This window comes from Bombus pyrosoma, linkage group LG2, assembly GCF_014825855.1.
Source record: "Bombus pyrosoma isolate SC7728 linkage group LG2, ASM1482585v1, whole genome shotgun sequence".
NCBI lineage: Eukaryota > Metazoa > Arthropoda > Insecta > Hymenoptera > Apidae > Bombus > Bombus pyrosoma.
Window position 1 is genome coordinate 3,096,543 of NC_057771.1, and position 21,616 is coordinate 3,118,158.

The 21,616-nt window shown below is 30.7% G+C and overlaps 1 protein-coding gene across 3 annotated transcripts; it reads left to right on the forward strand.

The window, feature by feature from the left end:
- The first annotated feature begins 3,115 nt into the window (after window positions 1–3,115).
- Window positions 3,116–20,667, forward strand: LOC122577638 (fibrillin-1-like). Of its 3 annotated transcripts, none has more exons than XM_043749059.1 (19): window positions 3,116–3,769; window positions 6,787–7,092; window positions 7,512–7,772; window positions 8,361–8,508; window positions 8,869–9,083; window positions 9,612–9,764; window positions 11,728–11,880; window positions 12,018–12,155; window positions 12,686–12,944; window positions 13,048–13,220; window positions 13,425–13,747; window positions 14,001–14,581; window positions 14,932–15,026; window positions 15,935–16,272; window positions 16,781–17,265; window positions 17,394–17,718; window positions 18,072–18,324; window positions 18,648–18,777; window positions 19,267–20,667. In XM_043749059.1, the coding sequence occupies exons 1-19, from the start codon at window positions 3,688–3,690 to the stop codon at window positions 19,670–19,672; spliced, it is 4,824 nt and encodes a 1,607-aa protein (XP_043604994.1). In that variant the 5' UTR covers window positions 3,116–3,687; the 3' UTR covers window positions 19,673–20,667. The 3 variants fall into 3 exon arrangements, with proteins under 3 accessions (XP_043604994.1, XP_043604996.1, XP_043604995.1); XM_043749061.1 differs by having other exon boundaries at window positions 18,648–18,781; window positions 19,267–19,388; XM_043749060.1 differs by lacking the exon at window positions 9,612–9,764.
- Window positions 20,668–21,616: the final 949 nt, after the last annotated feature.

The following is a 21,616-nucleotide window of genomic DNA, read 5'->3' on the forward strand; positions in this document are numbered from 1 at the left end:
CAAAGAAATTGATATGACAAAGGAATAAGATGGAAAAGATATAAATATAATAGGTAATAGATACACATAAGCATTACATTTAAATATATACTATTCTGTATGAATTTTATAAGAGGTAAAAAATTCATTGAGAAAATGCTTTAATCGTTATAGAGTTTTGTTGATATAAAGAGAATCAGGGATGTGATACTAAACGACGATTATCCGAACTAATTTCGGAAATTAATTATCCTCCATAATTAATGTTTTAAATACTCAATATAAAGCAGTGAACAAAGTGTTTTTTAAAATACGGTACTTTTGAAAAGTAGGAAATTTCCAAGCTAAAAATTATCCGTTTTGTAGCGTTTCAATATAAATATTACTTATAGTTTTACATACGTAACAATTATTTTATACAGTGAAATAAAGAGACTCAGTCAATGAATGCATTTTTATTAGGTGGGTATTTGCATACAAATAACAAGTATTTATCACAAAAAATAAATCTGTTGTAGCGAGTAAAACAAATGTACTCTTCCTTTTCTTTTTTCTTCTGTTTGGAAAATTTTGTGTATTTATTAATTTTACACCTATTCTTATTAATTCCAATTCTACGTTGATATTTAAATTTGAATTCACACTTCTGTTAGAAAATGGTCAATTTTCTATTATAATAATACCTTTTTCCATCCATTTTCGGTCTTGTTATATTTTTTCGAGGACCACTGACAAAGAAAATGTCTACTTCGTACCATCTATAGAAAATGTTACGTATTTACAAAATTCAGTAGAAAAAGACGGTTTTTATAATTCAAATCGTGTTTAAATGCTATACATACATATAGTGGATACTGTGGAGTTATCGTATTTTGATAATTGAATTTCTTGTTTGGATAATCGACGTTTCTTTTATCGCCTGAAAGTGTCCTAATTTTCAATAAAGTTTACCATTATTTAGGTATGCTAGAATAAACTATTTGTCTAAATTAATAAATTATTATTGTACGTCTATAAGAGTTTGAAAAATAATTTGTAAAAATGACATGTATTTTCTATAAGGGCAGCAAGTTTTATCTTATTTTTTTGTCTATTACATTGTAAAAAAAATAATATTTGCGGAAATTACTTTACAGTAAGTTATAATTTATTACGATATTAAACCTTATCATAATTTTTGTCATATTTTGCTCTGAATAGTATTCTACATATTAACCTTTCTGTCTCTATATACATATATGTATATGTATGAAGCAGCATTTTACTTTTTGAATTATCAATTTAAAGTAAGATGTAAAATGAGAATTCAATTTATCGTTATTTTTACGAATTCAACAATCAAATAATTATAATTATTTGTTTCAAGTTTCAGATGATTGAAACTCATGTATCGGAATTTTGAACTAACATTTTAAAATAATAATCATATAGTTTTAATTAAAGTATAATTATGCATATTGTTATATTATTATAATATTATATAATTGTATTATTTTAATTAAAAATAGGCAATGACGAGTATTGGTTTTGAGGAAACGTATGTAACTAAAGGCAAGTCATTTCTAAATATTATATTTTCACTTTTCAAAGTTACTAGTGATCGCTTTTTCCGGAAAAATATCGTCATTGTAAAGAATATACAAAATCGGGTATACGAAAAATCAACGGTTAATCAAATATTACTATACTAAAAAATATTATTATATGGAATGAGAAAAAATGTTGTTTACGAATGATCGAAAGAAATTCTTTACCTTCCTCATATTATATCATCGTTATGCGTTATTTATTTTAACTTCTCTTAATTCCCTTTCAAGGTATATGTATACCATATATATACATATATAAGTAGATTATCCAGATGGTGCCATTGAGAAGGACGTAAAAAAGGCACTTCAGGTTCGACGACGATGCGTAAGTATGCAGACGACGGACATAGATGGCGAAATATTTGATTTTTTTACAACACAAGACAGTGTAATCTGGGTATTAGACTGTTAGACGAATGCTATGGAGTTGCGCGTGTCATGGTCATCGCAACCTCGCTAGCTTGATGACTGTTCTCGGCCTACTGACTGTTACTCTTGCTCCTGTTGCACGTTTTTACTTCCGTCTGCTACCGAGATTAACCGACATTCGTATACAGAAAAACGCAATAATCTCTTTTTTTCTATTGTCTTTCTCTTTTTTTATGTAATTATTTTACGTTGCATCAACCACAAAGTTGGATTATGCTTTTATAATTGTTATTATTTATATTACTATATTGTTATATACCTATCATGATTTTATTATTTACGTTTGCTCTATGAGAAAATGAATTTTATGTGTATTTTTATTTTCTGGTTTCTTTATATATGAATTAATGGGAAAGTCAGTTCCAATAAAACATATTCTTATAATAATAGTTTCCTTCAATACATATAATACGTATTTGAAAATTTAATTACATCTTTTTAAATAATTAGTAGATTAGTGGGACATTGGTTAATGAATTTTGAATAAAGAAAATAACATGATTTCGTAAGACTGACTTCCGATGGAAATTGGTACTAATATTGGCTATCTGATTTCGATTTTCAATCGATACACAGAAATATATAGAGATAAAACAAGATATGTATTCCAAAGAGAACGAAGGACGACACGGATGGCCGGCATGAGAGTGGTACGGAAATTTGCGAGATCAACAAAGCGTCTACTGTTCACGGAACACCGACAAAAAAAGGATCTCTGATGCTGACATCGAACCGGGAACACATGCCGCGAAGAAGTCACTAGTACTATGATGATGATCAACACACTCTTGAAACTTGAAACGGAGGGGGATTTTCTTTTGAAAAAGAGGCACACATATGTATTACGTTGTAGTAATGGAACTAAAGTTCTTGTACATACATTATTAATATGTATAGAGGCGCACATTATGCATATTTAAATGCAAAGTAACAATTCAGTTAAAGTTAATAAAATCCAAGAATTTCGGTTTTCATACTGTTAGAACTATATAACGAGAATTTTGTTTACTAATGACCTAGTTCCCTTGTCATTTTCAGATCCAGAGAAACCTAAAAATTAATAATTGTCAACAAATTTTTTAAGTTCAAATTCACTGTAACCGTGTATTAAAAAATATATATACATGTACACATATTCGTGTAACGATAAATAATAGAAAAATATGGAATTTCCAAATTACATAATGTTAAAAGGAGTTAAAATTATTTGTCACGAGTGAAACAATTTAGGTGAAGATACATAAGGATAAGAAAAGAAATAAAAGAGAAAACAATCGAAGGATCTTGTTAGGGCCAAGTTTTGAGCAAGTTCTCAATCGGCGCCGTTACTAACGACGAAATCAGTCTGATATTTATGCGCGCGCACACGAAACAGGGACAGAGCGCAGACGGGAAAAGGAATCGTATCGTAAGATAGAGTGGGATAATTCAAGAAATGAGATGCACATAGAAAGGTGCAGAGGAGAAAACCGTGCTACCGGCAAACTGAACGCTTTAATGCATGTCGAGCGTTTGCTCGGAACGCATCCGACAACAAAGAAGAACGATATTTCACTTTCAAGTCAACGATTCCGACTCAAACTCAAACTGGCAACGACAAACAGACAAATTAAGAAAAAGATCGTGACAGTTTGAAAGATTGTGATATCTGTACGCGGAAACCAGTTCGTTTTATGGGAATTTTAAGAAGATGATCCGATTCGTCGATCTATGTGCGATTTTCTTTCTACTTCTGGTCATTCGGTTGGAGCAATTTTCTCTACAAAAGCGAGGTATCTTTCATGTTAAGAATTTTATTGGAAAATGAGTTATTATTCCTAAAATCGATTTTATTGTATTAATTATTGATTTGTTTTTGGATGATAAGTCTCGAAATAATCGATAGCGCAGAACCTGCATTTAAATGTAAAGTTTTTATCTACAATTAGATCTTTTTTTCGCTCCATTTACTACTAGCATAAACAATGCATTTTCTTCTATCTGCTGTGTGGTTTCCATTTTATTTAATATGACGAGGAGAATATACCTAGTTGTTAAAAACGTAAACGATTAGATAATCTAAATTTATTAATCATACATTTTTCCTTCGAATCATGTTTTTAACAATACTTTTAATGATTTGTAGCTAGAAAGGAAGAAACGAAGAACTTAGACGATTCCTTGTTTATCATTCAGGCAGATGTTATTTTCTATTTATTTTATAAATTTTATAGAAAGGAAAGAAATTTCGTGGAACACGCCTTCTTTTATCGATAACAGAGAATAAAGAGAAATCTTCCAATTTTACTAGATGACCATGATAAATACATAATGGGATAAAATGGGTCATGACTATGATGTATGTACATCAAAATGTTCAGCCTGATATTCTGATTAAAACAATATCTTAATCTTGAAGAATATTAATCTTTGAGTTATTTAAAAGTTTATGCCTAATAACTATGTTTTAATCCAGCTCATTGTCCATTATGGAAAAGGAAATTAAGCAAATTCTATTTATTTATATATTAGATTCCTTGTTCGTAGAGAGATGACAAACTGAATACGCGTTAGAGAGATCGCTTTCTTAGAATTGATAAGTGAATTGATATGAAGTTGACACGCGTAAAGTAACGTTCGGTAGATTTTTTAGGATGGATAGTTTATAGTTTAGAGATGTTCATGGTAGCATTAACGATGAGAAAGGACAGGGAAATTAAATAGAATGAATACTTAAGAGTAGAGGAACACGTACGTTCCGGGTTCGAGAGTAAATAATAAACAAATAGTAACTACTTGCATAGCTTAGAATCTATCATATTTATAAATGAAAGATGAGTGTTTTTAATAATGGAACATAATTATTTTTTAAACATATTTTGTCCTATTTGAAATTATCCATTTATAAAACGTTTAAATAAAGATAAGAATTCTTTTCTGGATTGAATTCGGAATATATATATAACTATGTGTAGTTAGTGTCAAATATCGCTAAGCTAGACAAATTTACCGAATGTCCAACTGGACAAATTGTAAAGTACAAATTAAATAATAATAAAAAAAGAAAAAAAATCGCAAAGATGTGACAGTCAGAAAGGGTTGCGTAGTTTTCCAACGAAATAACAAGGAAACATACGTATGCACTAGTTCCATTCTTATCATTAAACAAATTATGGTTTTGTTATTACTCAGTATGTATGGTCTTCATTGATTTATAGAGACTTCTAGCTAAACACTGCAACAAGAATTGCTTTTACCACTGTATAGTAATGCATAGCGTATAAAAATATATCCAAGCGAAAATAATGTAGGTATATCTCTCCTTATAAGAAGATAAGGAATATAATACTACAACAATATTAATTACTTTGAACGAAGGAACGAACGATAAATTAATATTTCCTTGTATTTATTTTGTATTTGTTGATATTTTCTAATATCAAATGTTAAAATTCACAGCGCACTTTAATATTAAAGAAATTTCGTATAAAGTCAGATGCTCGTATACATATGTACAGTGTAACGTCTAGAAAGTTGATAATTAAATGCAGTAAACTATTAACTGTCCATTGAAGATGTTAAGAAATTTTCAACATTAGAAAATTTATTAGAATTGTGCAATTGTGATGTCACTGTAATATGTACTAATGACAGCAAATTCGAACTATAATCGTAATAAACTAGTAGCAATATGTTTATATTATATTGTAATATTAATGATTATATTGTTAATTCTTTATTAATAGTATAATGAAAATGCAACGTTTCAAAGAACATTTAACGATATGTTTATTTCACCTATTTCATGTATTATATCTAAAAAACTTAATTCGTATGACTCATATGATTGAATTCGTTTAAAGATACAATAGAGTTAAATAGAGAGTACCCTATATTACATTATACATATTTACGAGTATATCATATTAAGCATATCATATTATTCAATCTAATAATTTAAGATCTACATTTAAAATCTTTTATTTAAAAACAAAAGTGTTGTTGTATGAATATGATAAGCACATAGATGAAATTGAATCCTGGTTAGCTTTAATTTAGTTTAGTATAAAATTATATTAGTAGGTAAGTTTTAAATAAAACTTATACATATGTATATACGAATAGATGTGGAATGTCATCAATTGGTATATTTTTTGCATAATAAACTAAATGTAATTTATCATACGAAACGAATGACGAGTAAAAATTAAATAACAAAGATTGGTAAGAAATAGTTGTCTATCTACAATTGTTCTTCTTATCGCTGTACATGCGGCAGCGTCAGGAAGGATTTTACGATTTCACAATAGACTTAAATTCTGTCGAGAGTTTGTGAAAACGATAGACAAATAAGATATAATTTTACGTCATAAGTTTATCGTCAAAAATAATTATTTTTTATACTTTACACTTATTTCCACTCATAATGGTTTTAAAAATGACGATCAAAGCGGGAACAATAAAACGGAGACGAACTACTAAAAAATATAAATATCGATGGAATATAATATGATATTTAACACTAAGCATTTTATAAAATTAAGAATAGACAAACCGATTTTCAGTTGTTTTGGCAAAATTTGTTAAATGTTTGAGATTAAAAGTATTAAGGTCTCTGATGCTTTAATTGTTTTATCGACGGAAACAGTTGTTATAATATAATATAACGTACACATTTGGTGAAGTAATTTATATTTTGAAGGAAAATGAGAAAAAAGGTTCAAGTTATGAAGAAGAAGGAATTATAAAGACCGATATAATTGTTATTAGAGAGATTTGTTAAGAGAAGTATATTTTGTTTGTGTAACAGAGGCGTTGTTCAGCGAAGCTAGGATGGAAGCAGAATTTGAAAAATGCTGTGGGCTTGGTACTTCGTGGGCTTTGGAAGGCCTAAGGTGTGAAAAGTTCACAGGACCGGTGTCTGGAGTGCCGACAGTCGAACAAGGTCTTTGCTTAGAGGCTGTAGACATTTGTTGCGTGAGAGCGTATCACGAGGAACAATGCAAGAAAGGAAAATTAGATGCGCATGCTGGTTTAGCGTGTGTTTCTGATACCAAAAGTAAACGTTCAGGGCCGGGTGATTATCACCGTGACTGTTGCGAAGCTTGTAAACTGGGTAATTCACATATTCATATAATTTTTGGTATTTATGTCTCTTTATTTTTTATTTACTTCTTTCTATAGGAGGTATATTACGAATAATAACAGCAAAAACTTTTAGTAAAGAAAAAAGTATTTTCTTAACTATGATTTTATTTTTTCTCAATTTTAATATTTCACATCTTGAGATGCGCGATTATTATTGACTACATATTTATTTTGATCATATCGTTATTAGATCTAATAATCATTTTCTTTAGGTATATTGATCCATATCGAAATAGTATCACACAATTAATAAAAAAGAATTTAATAATTTAAATAACGGTGTCAAAATTATAATTTAATAATCCACATTAGAACCAGTGCTTTTTTTATTCTGCCATTCTTTTTCTTCATTAATCATTTTTCATTAATTTTGAAATTCCATCAAAGGTATTTTAACTGGATCTATGGGACAAGGATGCGCTTTTAAGAAATTTACATTTGGGAATCCATGGGATCCTGCATTTTTGGAATGTTGTTACGAAGCGTCACCGAGTACAACATCAACTTCTACCACAGATCTTACAAAGGCAACGTCGTTCAGTGAGACTACCGATACTGAATCAACTTCATCTCCATCAACATCGACTTCTTCATTATCTACTGAAACATTGGCTTCGACATCTTTTTCACAATCGCTACCTACACCTCGTAAGTAGAAATATTCAATAAAGTCCTAAAACTCCAAAATCGATCATGTTTTTATATTTAGTTCCTACATTATGAAAGTTCATCATCTATCATTAAAGTGATTGGAAAATACTGCTGATGATCTCTATCCCAAAATATCTTATCTTCTATGTCCATATTTTATTTGTTTACAAGGTAATTTTTTTATTATCTTACATTGAGAGTCCTTCGAGTGATTGTATCACAAAAAGAGTTCTGCTGTTTTTGCTGTCACTTGCGGCGGAGAAATTTATTATAACTGTATCTTTTAAAAGTATTTTAAGGAAGTAACAAGAAAACTGTTGTGTGATTAAAAATTAGTACCAAGTATTCATACGTGGAAATGTTTTGAAATTACAATCTCGAAGATAAATCAACGATTCACTTAGAAAGATATATTCAAATCTTTGCGGCATAGGAAAACAATTAGATGAAATCACAAATAATATGTGATAGAGAAATAAAGAAATAAAATTATAAATAAAAAATTCGACATTACCTGCCAGTCAACTTAAAATTAATATAACAACGATCACAACAGAAATTCAACGTCATAACATTAATTTACAGCATTAGATGACATCTGTCAACTTATGAAGGGATTATTGTGTTCTGACATTTGTGTCCCTACGCCAGGATCTTATTATTGCAAATGTTACGAAGGCTTTACTCTACTAGAAGATGGAAAAACTTGTAGTCAAGACTTACCTACTGACAGGTATAAAAGCTTTATAAGATATTTATATATATACATATATTATATTTTGCTTCTGCAAATTTTATAATATTGTTCATTTTGATAAATATTCGCAGCGTTAAAATTATTATATAATATCTATTGAATTTATAAAATTAATTTACTATTCGTTTCAGTACTATCCATAGCAACCTGATATAAAATAATTGTATCATTATTAAATCCAAATCCACATATATACGTATGTTTACAATTGCTCAAACAATTGTCCTAACACCGATCTTCCAAGATATTAGTTCATTTATCGAATATTTCACAAGAAAACAACATATCTTTGTTGTTCGATTATACTATGTCATTGTGCAATCGTATATGATCTAGATGCAAATCGAGCAATCCATGTGAACAACGCTGCACGGACAATGGAGTTGCAGTTACGTGTAGCTGCAATCCTGATTACGTACTGGCGAAGGATAAACGTTCTTGTTTACCTAAATCATCGGAAAACAAAAGTACAATTCCTGAGGATGATAACGAGTTTTCATCTCTTTGTCCCACTGGTTATCGTTACAATGCTACCAATCAAGTGTGTGACGGTGAGTATGAGAGAGATATTCAAATCAAACTATTATTATTAATATTTCTCAAATGTCAATAAAGAGAATTTAAACTAACCATATTAACAATGAATTATTTTTATGAATTAATTTATGTTATTTAATAATATATATTATAAGTTAATTTATAAATAAATAAATAAATAAATAAATATATATATATATATATGCATACATATAATACATATAGTATGTATTACAATGTAAATAAATGTAATACATATATATAATATGTAAATGTATATATAATGTAATAATATATATATATATATAGTAATACATTCTTCGAAATTAAATTTGAATATCTAATTAATCTGTAGTAAGTAATAATTCATTTTATATCCTTTGACATTAAGTTCTTAATGTTTTATGAGTTCTAAATTCACTTTCAAGCATATTTTATGTTTGCTTAATGATATGAGCTTTATTTTCTTTTTGTAATGATGCACTGCAATTTTGCTTGTGTCCTTGCTTACTTTTGTTGGCATTGTGTGTCCCATTGCTTAGACGTGAACGAGTGTATAGAAAAAGGAGCATGTCCTGGTCACTGCGAGAATAATATAGGATCTTACACGTGCACGTCTAAACATAAACTTGGGTACGAAGAGGATACTTGTCCTCCTGGATACCAGTGGGAGGCCGCTACAGGCTTTTGTACAGGTTTGAATCTATTTAATTTTCTAATTGTTTAAGAGTACATTTTCAATTATTTATTTTATAATGTCTATTTTCAATATATCTAATTTACATATTTAAATCTTTTGGTTTGGATATATACGTATAAATAATTTATATATATAGTCTCCCGGCAAGTGTTTCAGAGTATCTACGCTATATTCCGTTGAAATAATTCAGAGAACTTTTAGCTTCGATAACTTCTTAATGAATAAGTTTAGGGCATAAGTATGTTAGTACTTTTATGTAGAGCACAAGGAACTGCATCGATTGCAGTTGAATCAATTGCATTATGTACTCTATTATATTTGATGAATATGAATTACATGATGTTTGACGATTTATGAATGAACTCTTTCCGCCGATAGTTCTTATATCCGTGTTTGGTATATGTTTTGAGACAGCGGCTAACATCAGAAGCGAAGTTCTGCTAGCCTTGCAGAATGCTACTTAACGCAATGCTTTGAAACGAGGTTAAAAATGTGCCCAAGTGCCGATGCTGATACTGCGATATGAAGTGTTTCTGCCGTTTTTGGGTCCCTAATCTTTCCGAACTGTGCATAACAGTACATTGATGAATTTAATTTTTATCTATTTTATCGATTTTTCATTTTTCAATTAATATTTCGCAGTTAATAATTTACTTTTTATTATATTATTACGAGTCGGGGTTTCGAGCAACGCGAGTGTATTTCGTAGGAATACGGTTACAGTGTAACAAATGTACGGACGGAGCTGACGCGAGTTCAGATAGCCGTTAGGATTATTGTTTACGAGGACGAACCTGACGCTAAGTCAGTGGGTCGCAGAAGGATGCAATGTTATGAACGAGCCCAATGCGAAATCGGGGAGTTAATGGCAAAGAGATTGCAGACGAATTCGATGCGAAATCAAAGCCGAGGTGGTGTTAGAAAATTGAAGAAAGTGCAAACGAATCTGATGTAAGATCAGGGAGTCACAAGAGAGATTTAGTTTTCATTGACGAATTCGATGGGAAATCGAGGAGCCACTGGCTTGGAAAAATTTGTTCTGTATTGAGACGTGTGAACGAATCCGATGGAAAATCGGAGAAAATGTTAGTAAGGCTTCGTGTAACTTTGATTAGTAAAATGTAAGTACGTTCGACTATGTTGTACATTGTACGCTATACAGGATTGTGGGCTTGAATGTTAAGGTTTAAATAATTCGGTTAAATTATTTTATTAATTAATTTATATAACACAGGTATATGTATTGCATTCAAGAGATTGTTACATTACAAGTGGATATGTCGCAAATAAATGAGCGAAGACTAAGAATAGCTTAGAGAAATACCGCACAGAAGTAGAGTACTTAGATCGTCTCACGGATCCCTAAGAGTTAACGTTGATCGAAAGAGAACTTTAACCCGATTCCACTATACTATACTGTACTAGCTCTTAACGAACGTGTTGTTTCGCGACACGAGATGACACTTTTCGTAACCGTAACTTCTGTCCAAGAAGCACAATTTTTCGCCTCTTTATACATATACTGTGAAAATCTCGAAACTTTACGTGGCCAAGGTGGTTCAAGGAGTTTATTGTACGAATATGGAAAATGTATAGATTTCCGAGAACGGTATCCACCAGATATTTATCAGAACTAATATCCTAGCATAATCGCGGTTGTGTCTCATTGTTTAGATAAATTATGATAAAATTCAGGTAAAAAGAAATTTTGAATAAGAACACCTTTGTTTCCGTTTCGTAGAATTGAAATAATGCAGGTGGAGGCCGAATGTTATTTATCTGTAACAATATTAATTAACTTTTAAAAATTTGAATTACATTAGATCAATAAGAATTTAGATTATCTTTGCAATTTTTTATTACGGCAAGAACACGTTATATCTATGTTGTAAATTGATATTTTATATAAAATACTATTTTATGGACGTATATTATCAAATTTCAATGTTTTTTTTCAGATATCGATGAGTGTCTTGTATTATCGAAACCATGCTCCGGAAAGAAAAATTTTTGTGTTAACACCCAAGGCAGTTTTAGCTGTCTAGAAATGAAGGGAATAAAATCTTGTCCCGCTGGATTTAAATTCAATAAATTGTCACAGCAATGCGAAGGTATTTATTGTATAATTTGAAATGTTAACTTAAAGGTGAAAACGTAAGGGTGAAACTTATCATAATGATACACACTTTTTGTGATTTCTTTGTAATAAAAAAGAAAGATATCAACCTACTCTTGTTTCCTTTTATAGATGTGAATGAATGTGTAGAAGGCATTCATAGCTGTTTGGAAGATACAGAAGAATGTCGTAATATCGATGGTGCTTACGAATGTGATGTAAAATGTGATGAAGGATTTACTTACAGTGTTAATTTGGGTACCTGCATAGGTAACTATTTTCAAGCATTCTATGATTTATTAATGTGATTATTATTCAATCGAATATGTTTTACTTGTTTGATATTTCTAATGATAGTCTATTTATTACGTCAACAGGAAGTTTCTCCTTTGATATTTTTATGCCCTTCTATAAATATGAGATATGTGCATGCACAAACTTCCTTTTATATCTTAACACTAATTAATCGAATGTTTGAAAATATTTTACCTCAAACGTTATTACGTGAATTTACGTTGATTCAGCATGTATCTTACTTGCATGTGAGTAAGAATTTATACACCCGTTTAATACTTTATCATTTCTTTATTTAAACAATTTCCTTTATCTTTTTAATCCTCTTTCCAAATCGATACGTTATTTCTAACATGAAATAACCATTCCATACAATTTTTGGAATTTTAATCGAAAAATTAAAACGTGATGATTATATTAAAGACTACTATTGAAATATAATTTTTATTATAAACTATTGCACCATTTTATTTATTCTGTTTATATATATGTAATTACATTTGTAGATGTGGATGAATGCTCTGGCTCTAATAATCCTTGTCTAAGTTCAAATACCACCTGCAAAAATGTGGTAGGTGGTTATGAATGCTTGTCTCCGAATCATTCTGAATCTCCGTTTTCAAATGATAAGTCATTGATTTGTCCTGCGGGATATAAGCCGATAAATGATTCCATGGAAGCATGTATCGATGTGGACGAATGTAAAGAACAATTGCATTCGTGTGAAAATACAGAACAATGTGTTAATGACATAGGTAGTTATAGGTACGTTTTTTAAAGGATCGTTTCATATAACAATTTTATGTAACAATTAATAACATTAATCATCGAATTGCGTACATATTTTTATTATATTTCATTTAATTAGATGCGAACTATTAAGTCACCAAGATGCGAATTTACGTGGAAAGGTTGAAGATACTCATGCTTATTCGTATAAAAGGGGACATAAATTACTAAGTTCAATCTTTCCAATTGTTAATGAAACAAGGAATTGCGAGAGAGGTTTCATATTTGATCAACGAAGTCTAGATTGTATCGGTATAAGAGTATTAAAATTTTGTTTATTTACTTATATATTTTTTTCACTTTTTTTCATTAAAATAATTAACGTTCCATTCGACAAAAAATTAGTGTTATCTCTATTATATATATATTATATTATATCATATTATATCATGTTATATTATATTAATAAACTTAATTGATTGTTTTTAACTTTGTTATGAATTCTTCTTTCGGCAGATGTCGATGAATGTAGCAATGGTTCATCAAATTGTGGAATCGGTGAACAATGTATAAATTTCAAAGGTGGATATAGATGTTCTCCAGTATGTCCGTCTGGTTTTCAGTTGTATAACAATAGTTATTACTCGAGTAAAGAATTTTGTCAAGATATAAACGAGTGTGCACTTGGATTACATTCTTGTAATGCATCGACTCAGTTCTGTGTTAATACGAACGGTTCTTATATCTGTGAAGCATTTACAACAACAACAACAACAACAACAACAAGTTCAACAACAATTAACAGGCTATTAGATATTAAGAAGAACCACATAATGCAGGTATTTATTAATATATAAAATAAAATAAATAAATATATTGCTTCTCTATTTTATTATTAATTCAAAATTTATTTTATATGAAATTTAAATACATTATGTATGTATATTCGTTTACATCTTTGAATTTTCTTCTTCAGTCTTTGTCACAAAGCTATTGCACACTTTAAATTTTCTGGATAACTAATGGGGTTTTCCTTTCACAGTTATAAATGATCTAAACTCTTAAAAAATATCCGTGTAATTTATTTTGTAGAATATGGATGATCACGTATTTTCGGAACCGTGTAAACTCGGATATGCTAGAGATATAAAAAGCGGAGAATGTGTCGACATTGATGAGTGCGCAGCAAGTCTGAGTTGTCGAGACTACGAGCAATGTCATAATAGCCCAGGCAGTTTTATGTGTTTACCACTATGTACCACTGGCTGGTATTTTAATACAGCGACAAAGAGTTGTCAAGATGTCGACGAGTGTCTTTTAGGCAGACACGATTGTCCACAGGGCACTCATAAATGCGTTAACACAAACGGTTCCTTTTTGTGCAAGTTAATTCCACCTTGCAGCAGCGGTTACAATCGATCTTTCAATGGTAGCTGCGTCGATATCGACGAGTGTTTGGAAAACCTGCACACTTGTCGATTAGAATTACATGAGTATTGTGTTAATAAAAACGGCAGCTTCGAATGTTTGACTAGGTTACCATCTTGCCCATCGGGTTATCAATACTCTTTAACTACTAAACGATGCGAAGATATCGACGAATGCGTTCATGGCCAAAACAAATGTGATACTAGACTTTTTGAAAAATGCTTCAATCTACCTGGAACTTACAGGTCTACATTATTAACTTAATATTTTGAATTTTAAGTTTTACAGCATTACATCAGGAAAAAAAGAAATTAAGATGTATTTCAATCTACAACATAGTTACCATTATTTTCTAGCTTTTCAGTTAATAGAAATTAAATAATTTTTGTGAATAATATGTATCTATTAACAAACGTATACAAATGCGCACGATCTTACGAAGTGCTTTAACATTTTTAGCGAACTTTCTTTGTTATTTACATGATTTTATTATATAATATGACCGTTATGTAATCGAGGAATTTATTTAAGCACATAATATGGTTAAGTAATTCTATAAAATTAATAAATCGTATCCGTGTCGTAATGTGTTTAGATGTGAAAAACCTACATCGTTTAAGCAGCGTCAACGTCAGAAACCTGCTTGTCCTTCCGGTTTCAGATATCATCCTCGATTAAGAAGGTGCACAGGTATATTTTACTACATTTTAATTTTCGAATTGAATTTACTTAAAACTGTTGTTAAAGTACTATAATATTCTCTCTCTCTCTCTCTCTCTCTCTCTCTCTCTACATAAAACAAAAATTAATTTGTGCATAATTTTCATTTTAATTTTTTTTTTTAAACATATGAAATTAATAGAATAACTTATAAATTAATTTGTAATGATTTATAACTTTTTTCAGAATGGAAATTGACAAGTTTTGAATTGAACGTCGAAAGTTTGATATATTACGAAATATTTTAAAACCAGTATCCTTGTTCGCTTATTGCATGTGAAGCATAGTGTACGGTTTAAGCTAATTTTTGTTATAATGTGCATATTAATTTTGTGATATAATATAGTATAGTAACTCGTGATATGTTTTGTTATTGCTCGTTTTATGTGTGCAAGTGTTATAAGACTGCGATAAAATTCCATCAATGATCAATACCATTTTATTTACTCATAATTAACATCAATTTGTCAAATTTCTTGACTAAACATGAAGTGAAAGCATGTAGCATGTATTATAATGGTCATTTAATATACTTAATAGGTATTACAGCAAAAGTAATTTTTTAACAATCGTCGCGTTATATAGATTCTTGCCATAGATTCGTATGTAAACAACAACATAATTGCAAATAGTTTATTTTAAATAATCATTGTTATTAAAACTTTATTTTCATGCCAGAGTAGTCCAACAATAACTATATTGTACAGTTATAGTAATTATTTACTACTTACTTATTGTTAGACGTGTTAGAATTATAAATAAATACAAAAATTAACTATTATTATTCAACTTCATTGACAGTTTTATTGCAAAAACGTTAAATATTTTGAATCTTTCGAACAAATTATTGATAAGAGATAAATTATCGTATTTGATAGATATCGACGAATGCGCGGAAGGTTTGGACTCTTGCATAGGTGAAGTTTGCTATAATCAACCGGGTGGTTATAGTTGCGCAACACCTCCGAAGCCGAGAATCAGGAAACCGCCTACGACAGCCTTACCAGCACCGTCAAGCAAAAAGTGTATCCCTGGAACGAAATTCGTCAATAATCGTTGTGTCGACATCGACGAATGTAGGGAAATAGATGATGCGTGTAGTAGCAACGAGGACTGCATTAATACCATGGGAAGCTACATGTGCGAATGCAGAATTGGTTTTAGGCGTGAGAATTTAACTCAAGCCTGTGTGGACATTAACGAATGTCAAACGCAGGTAAAATAAATATTTCCGACGATTGTATTAACCAGCAATGTCAATGAAGTTTATGTTTTATGGAAGATTTATAGAATTATAGAACTAAAACTTATATTCAACATCAGCATATGTATTTGGCGAGTTTTTATTCGCTTTCAATACGTATAACTTATTCTTTGTACGATAAAAAAGAATTGCTTAATGATATCTTAAATTTATATACGATATTTCGTTAAGAAAGTTGTATCAAAAAGCTATCAGTATGTTTCTTAAAGAAGTGTTTTTCAATGTGTTTTTAATTTTTATAATCATTTTACTCACTTCATCACATGTTACAAGTCGACGCAAAATTTTGGAGCATGTTCATCATTTTTCTTTGGACAATGTCACAGATAATCGTTATTATCAAAAATCAAGAAAAATCAACAAAAATAGTTATTTTCAATTGCGATTATTCTAAACTAAACAATTCGATGGAAATCAGATTTAAATAGACGTGACAATAGATGTGAAAATTTTGTTACAGGAAGATAGTTGTTTGCAAGGTCAAAGGTGCGATAATACTATAGGTAGCTACACTTGCACTCGATACCTATCGTGTGGTACAGGATATACTCTGAATGCCGCCACTGAGATCTGCGAAGACGACGACGAGTGTCTACTCGGTACACACGACTGCGGACCGGGTTATCAATGTAGGAACACACTTGGCTCTTATCGATGCGATCGTAACCCACGTATGCCGGGACCACAGGCTCGTATTGATATCCCAACGACGCTAATGACAACCACGACCAGTAAATCAACATCCACATCCACATTCACATCCACATCCATATCTACAGCCGTTACTCCTACTTCATTAACTACCCCGGGAAAGGGAACGTATAGTTGTCTACGTGGATTTGAGGCTGGTTCTGGAGGAAAATGCGTGGATATAGACGAATGTCAGAAAGATCCGAACATTTGTGGCAGAACAATGCGATGTATCAACACTCTTGGATCTTATAGGTACATCAATATGTTGGTCGATCTATTTAGCAAATTATTTTAATACGTAATATACAATTTAGAACGTAGAAACTGTGCTGCAGTTTTCAGTTCAATTCCCCGATAATTGTTTAATATTGAAATTTCAGGTGTGTATTCAAAGTAATATGCAGTAATGGGTTTACTTTGGATCCAACATCAGGGCAATATTGTGTTGACATAGATGAATGCGCGAATGGTACTCACGAATGTACTCCGGATCAAACATGTGAAAATAGAGTAGGTGGTTATGTTTGTACTTGTCCACCAGGACACGTTGCTGGACCCAATAAAGACTGTGTTGATATCGACGAATGCAGTCTTTATAATGTATGTGGACCAAACAGTCAATGCGAAAACACTGTCGGTTCTTTTCGATGCAACTGCGAAAGTGGTTTTGAAAATATTGGTGGTTTTGCTGGCGGTAATTGTCAAGTGAGTTATTCACATTAATTTTATTTCCAATGCTGGAAGAATTTCACTTTTTACATGTTTGCTTTTCCTAACTATTATGTTTTATCATTTAAAATGATTATTTATAATTAATTATGATTCAAATACGTGAGAGAATCACTAATCAGTACCTACTCGTAAGATGTGATCATATATATTGAAATAACGATAATTGATTTATGTTGATAATAGAAAAGAATTTTTTCATTCATTCGTATCTTCTGTTAAAATAAGGGAACCGCGTAATTTTATTCATTCATCCTCTTACTTATTAGGGAAAGTATTTTTATTATTAATTATTGTTAATAAGATGATGAAATCTCTAAAAATTTTAGGATATTGACGAGTGCCAAAGGACCCCTGGTTTGTGTCAACATATGTGTTTCAACGTGTGGGGTAATTACAGATGTGCCTGTAAACCCGGATTCAGGTTAAACGCTGATAATCGTTCTTGCACAGACGTCGATGAATGTACAGAGTTCAAAAATAACAACTTGTGTGTAGGAATTTGTGAAAATACACCAGGAAGTTATGCTTGTAAATGTCCAGATGGTTACAAACTCGGACTTAACGGCCGTACTTGCGAAGGTATGTATGCTTGTTGTTATCTTCAAATTGTTAAATTATATTATGTAAAAATTTTCATCCTTAACTGTTAAAGGTTCGACGAGTAAAACGTATTGTATGCTCGATGAGAACTCTCGAGGTCGTTTATTAAAGCGTGTTCTACCTCCATTATCTCGTTGTTATGTACTTATAATCTGTACTTGACCTAGTCATCGAAAATGTGGGCCATTAGTTGAATCTCAAGTTGTTTCGTCTGTCCTTGACTTTCCTTTGATGATAAAATTGATAACACACATGACTTTTGTAATTTCTTTTAAATTTAATTCTTTGTTACCTTTTCCAAGATATCGACGAGTGTCAGGCAGGACCTGTCTGTAGAGGAGCAGATGAAATTTGTCACAACACTAGAGGTGGTTATCGTTGCAATAAAATAAACTGTCCCGTGGGATATCACCGTGATCATGAAAGAAAAAAGTAAGTACATTGGTTCCTACGATATCGATACCTTATATTACTTATTACATAATATACATATGTATATGTCTGTATATGCTAGCGTTCAATGTCACATTGTTCTACATAAAAATAACAACGACTAATATAACACGTGTGATTGTTACGACGGTATTCTTTTCTTTGAATATGAATCAAGTAAAACAAACTGATTTGCTCCGTATGCAGCGTAGTTCCATATACAGGACACATAAAAACATTAAAAATCGATAATAAACGTGATTGTGAAAACATAATTTACATATGTAATATTTCTTACTAAATTCTACTAGCTTTTTTTCAATTTATTAATCAGTTTTAACTTCCCGAATCCGCCGTATATATAATACGTATGTACATGCATATCATGTAGATAATTTATGAAAATAATAACATATAATACCTATATACATAACATAATTAAGTAACTTTTGTGTAAACCAATTATATAATAGGTTATTGAAATTTCAGCCGATGCGTGAAATCATGGCCGTGCCATATCAACGATTCACCTTGCCTTAGACAACCATCGCATTATTCATACAATTTCATTACTCTTGTGAGCATGTTACCAATTGCACCTAACAGACCGGAAGAACTATTTAAAATGAAGGGATATCATCTGCCAAGCTCAACGATACAATTCAGTATGGCATTCCTGGAAGCGCGTGCACCACCTGGGGTACAACGCGCCACAGAATCATGTTTCGCATTGAGAAGGCCTGCACCAACACAGGTTGTTTTGGTAATGACACGAACCATACAAGGCCCCCAGGAAATCGAACTCGATTTAAGTATGGAAGTTTATCATAATACGATCTTTGCCGGAAGTGCAGTAGCAAAAATTATAATTTTCGTTTCTCAATACGAATTTTAACAACTCTTGCGATTTAAAAGGGCAAGTGCGTAATTTATCGACAAATTGTCGCGTATTTCGATTCATATTTGTATTGACAAATTTTTTTGGTACAGTTTTCATTATATTGCTAATATTTTATTTTAATTACTCTAAAGTTACTTTCATTTCTCCACTCTTATTTTAGATTATAATTTTCTAATCCAAGTTTAAGGAAGCAAGGTATTATATTCGTAAATGTAACTAAGATTTAAATATATATTAATATCATTTTATAGTACGTTCTTTAAAAAAAAAAAAAAAAGCGTATTTCTCATATTCTTAAACTGTCAGAGAGTAATTATATTACATATTTGTTACTAGTTTGTTATATCTACCGTACGGTGTTTTCATTGCAACTTTCCACAGAAATTTTCAAATAGTATCTTTTCACTTTTAATTTCCAACATGAAAAAAGAAGTATCCAAGGCGGGCAGGAATAGCTGTAGAAAATATAAAATGAATCGTAACGAATGGAGCAATAATCTCACATTGTATTTTCGGTAAATAAATCGATTTATATGTACATAGGGTATATGTGAGTTTGAACACGTGAGAAAGCGAAATAAAATCACATTAATCGTTCTAAATTAACTTTCTCCACGTTACTGTACTTTGTAAATATGTACCTTATCAAAATCGCAGTTTTATAACACGTTTCAATAACGAAACGTTTTTTTTTTCGTTATATTTAACAATAAATCTACCGCTAGTGATCATACTTTATGTACGTATACAGCAATTTTCAAGAGACTCGATCATACTCACTATATCTAGTTGTCTAATTGTAAGTCAAAAGTAACAAGATTTCTAAAATATTTACGCAATTATTGTAATGTACATATGTAATTACATATGGTGGTATATACCACATACCATATGTATATACATATTATATCGTCCATATTAGATTTAAAAAACTCTGCATACCTACATATAATACGAGCATGTAAATATACGTGTATTCTTTTGCTGCACACCTAAATATTTGATTATTCCTTTTTCCCTTATGAGATGTATAACCTAATGCTAACGAATTAGAGATCTTTAGCATTCACTGCTATCTGGTTGCACAAAACAGCCACAGGATGATTAGCGGTGGAAAATATCGATAAAAAATAAAATATAGCTAACAGAATATACATAATTGCGTGTCAATCTAAATTGACATAACTCTACTTATAACCTATAAACGCGTAAGTCTCCATCAGCAATAATATTATACGTGAAATCCGTATTAATGAGTTTCTATGTCAGTAAATAATAGATGCTTCCCATTCTTTAAACTCATCATAACATTTTTATAATATACAAGCTTCAGTTGTGACTTCGTGCTTAAAGACATTTTCTAAAAATTAATCTTCTCTTAAGTGCTCGTACATGTACATTTTATTTCAATTGCCATTTCATTTACAGTAAAAGCATTTTAAATCGCTATGTTTCATAAATGCATACTACTATCTATTTTGCGCACAAAAAAAATTCAATATTGATATACATATTTTTAACAAGCTAAGGTAGGCGATAGTATCCAACTTTCAAGGAAAGCATCCAACGGTAGATTTTATAAAGTAATTCTAAACTGCTTTTATAGTAGTTGTACATCAATAGCTATTAACAAGTATACTTATGATAAAACTTATAACATATGTGTATGTGTGTATATAAACGTGTATGTATAGTGGTAATATATGTATATATAATAGCATAATATTATACATAGTATAATGGTAGGTATATATGTGGGTTAGTAGTAACATATTATTACTGCCAGTACTACTAATAATGACAATAAATCTAATTATAACAGCCTGCATGCAGCAAGAATACGTCGCTGTGGCATAAATCCATAACAATGTTTTTTCACTTATCAGATTCACTTTTATACCCTTATCCTATCGAAAAACCGCGTGAAAATCGGCGTGA